This window comes from Propithecus coquereli, unplaced genomic scaffold, assembly GCF_000956105.1.
Source record: "Propithecus coquereli isolate 6110/MARCELLA unplaced genomic scaffold, Pcoq_1.0 Scaffold106, whole genome shotgun sequence".
Classification (NCBI taxonomy): domain Eukaryota; kingdom Metazoa; phylum Chordata; class Mammalia; order Primates; family Indriidae; genus Propithecus; species Propithecus coquereli.
The window spans coordinates 5,050,781-5,052,952 of NW_012134525.1; the positions used below are offsets into that span (position 1 = coordinate 5,050,781).

The following is a 2,172-nucleotide window of genomic DNA, read 5'->3' on the forward strand; positions in this document are numbered from 1 at the left end:
CCTGACCTCAAGCAATCCTCCTGCCTCGGCCTCCCAGACCCAGAGTGTTAGGATTACAGGCGTGAGCCACCGTGCCTGGCCAAGGAATATAATTTTGATAAATTAAGGCTTATGTAAGTACACAGGGTAGATTACAGAAAAAAATAAATTATGCATACCTTTGTAAAGTAAAAATCAGTCCTAACATATTTTTGATATAAAATTTAAAAAAATTAGGTTTGCTTAAAGTGATAGATATAGGTGCTTATATCTCTGGACTCTTTCTAATTAATGGTCAGTGAAGAAAAGTGCAAGATCTATTTGTTTATTGCCTAATGCTTGGAAATTTAACTGTTCATTAATTCTTTATTGACTCATTTAGCACTGAAGGAAGTGGTCACAAACATCACTGAATAAAGTACAACCTCCAATTGCCACAGCTTCCTAAAAGGAATAGATTTGGGGGAAAACCAAGACAATGAAATCAAGATGAATGATTAAATAACACGCCTTTGGAACTGGTACCAAAAGTACATGGCTCTTCATATTTATTAAAGGTAACATTAGGAAACAGAAGACAAATATCTTTAAAAATATCTGATTTTAAAATATTCTCAAAATCATTTATACACAACTGAGACTGCTATTGACCAGTTACCAAAATAAACTGATAAATGACTCCTATGCAAACAGTTTATTTGAAACTCCTTTTTGCCACAGGGTATCACGGCAATTTGGTGAGATTATATTGCCTCCTTATACTATCAGATATTTTAATTGCAACCTAACATTTAAATGATAACCCATGATATGGTAGCAGTATTAAAAAGTCAGATCATTTGCTAGATTATAAAACAAATTACCTTATTTACTTTCTCTGCACTGCTACCTACGACAACAGAACAGCCACAAGTTTGCAAGTGTGAGCTGATGGCACTGTAAGTTAAAGAAAACAGATTAAAAACATTGGCTGTAAAACAATTTCACAAATTAAACACACAAAAAAAAGTTGAATGAGCTTCAAACAACTCAGAATGGCTTTACATGATAAACAGCAAAGCTGTAAGTATAATGCCATCTTTTATTTGTCTTGGCCTTTACATTTTTCAGGGGCCTTTCATAGACATTCTCTCCTTTGAGCCTTATAACAACCCAGTTAGTTAGTAAAATATCATCATTTTATAGCTGAAGAAAACTGATGTGTAGAGAGGTTAAGTGATTTATTTAAAGTCAAAGGGGATTAAAAATGATGTATGAATGGCTGACACCAAACAGATTCAGGGCTAAAGTGCTTCTGATTCAAGCCATTAAGGCTTTTAGGTTAAACATCAAATATATCACAGAAATATAAGGAGTGAAAAAATAACACAAATTTAAGCAACAGTTCAAGGAGGCAATGTTGTTCCTAGAATAATCTGAGCAGGTGGATATTTCTATTTTCTTCCTTCCAAATCCTGTCATAGGTGAGCATAAGATTTGTATCTGTTTTGCCCAGCTTTTACAAAAAGACAAGTTCTTACTTGAGAAGAAAGCCTTCATGACAACTGTCACCAATATCATCATCATTGAGTACTGTATCAGCTATCTAAAATGTACCAAAAAAAAAAAAAATTAGTCTGGCTATAACATAGTGCTAAAATAATGCTTTTAATATACAAGTTTTCTGAAACCTAAATTCAATATAAATATTGTCTTCATTTCTGAAAATTAAGACTCCTCATAAAACAATCTCTGTGCACTACCATAAACTTTCAGAACAAATATGAAAGCCAGTCACGCAGCTTAAACAATAATTTTTACAAGAACAACTTCCTCTTCTGAGTGTCAGAATGAGGAGATCAATCTTAATGACGAGATATCTCTACACACACATAGTGTGTGATTCAAAATGTCCTCAACAAATGATTAAGAAAACCAAATTAGGGAATATAAGTAAACTTCCATTAACAACCACTGATTTGCACATTGCTTTATTCCAATAAGTATTGCATTAAATACTAATTGCTTCTATAAGGGCTGGGATTCTCCCACTTCTAGGAATTATAACAGTGGTGAAATAATGAAATAAATTTAATTTTGTCATAATTATCATTGATCAAAAAAGCCTCAGTTTTGCCATAAAATCCAGGATTTTTGTGTGCTTGTTTGTTAAAGTGGCTAATACAACCTATGAATAGAATGTATGACAAAATG

At 32.8% G+C, this 2,172-nt stretch overlaps 1 protein-coding gene across 1 annotated transcript in view; it reads right to left on the minus strand.

The window, feature by feature from the left end:
• LOC105811986 (chromosome unknown open reading frame, human C9orf72) overlaps positions 1–2,172 on the minus strand; it is a 23,748-nt gene that overhangs the window by 7,761 nt on the left and 13,815 nt on the right. Inside the window, exons 2-3 of the mRNA XM_012646319.1 lie at positions 1,500–1,564; positions 843–915 (exon numbers count right to left, since the gene is read on the minus strand). Of these exons, the coding sequence (XP_012501773.1) occupies positions 843–915; positions 1,500–1,564 (138 nt within the window). The remainder of the gene's footprint in view (positions 1–842; positions 916–1,499; positions 1,565–2,172) is intronic.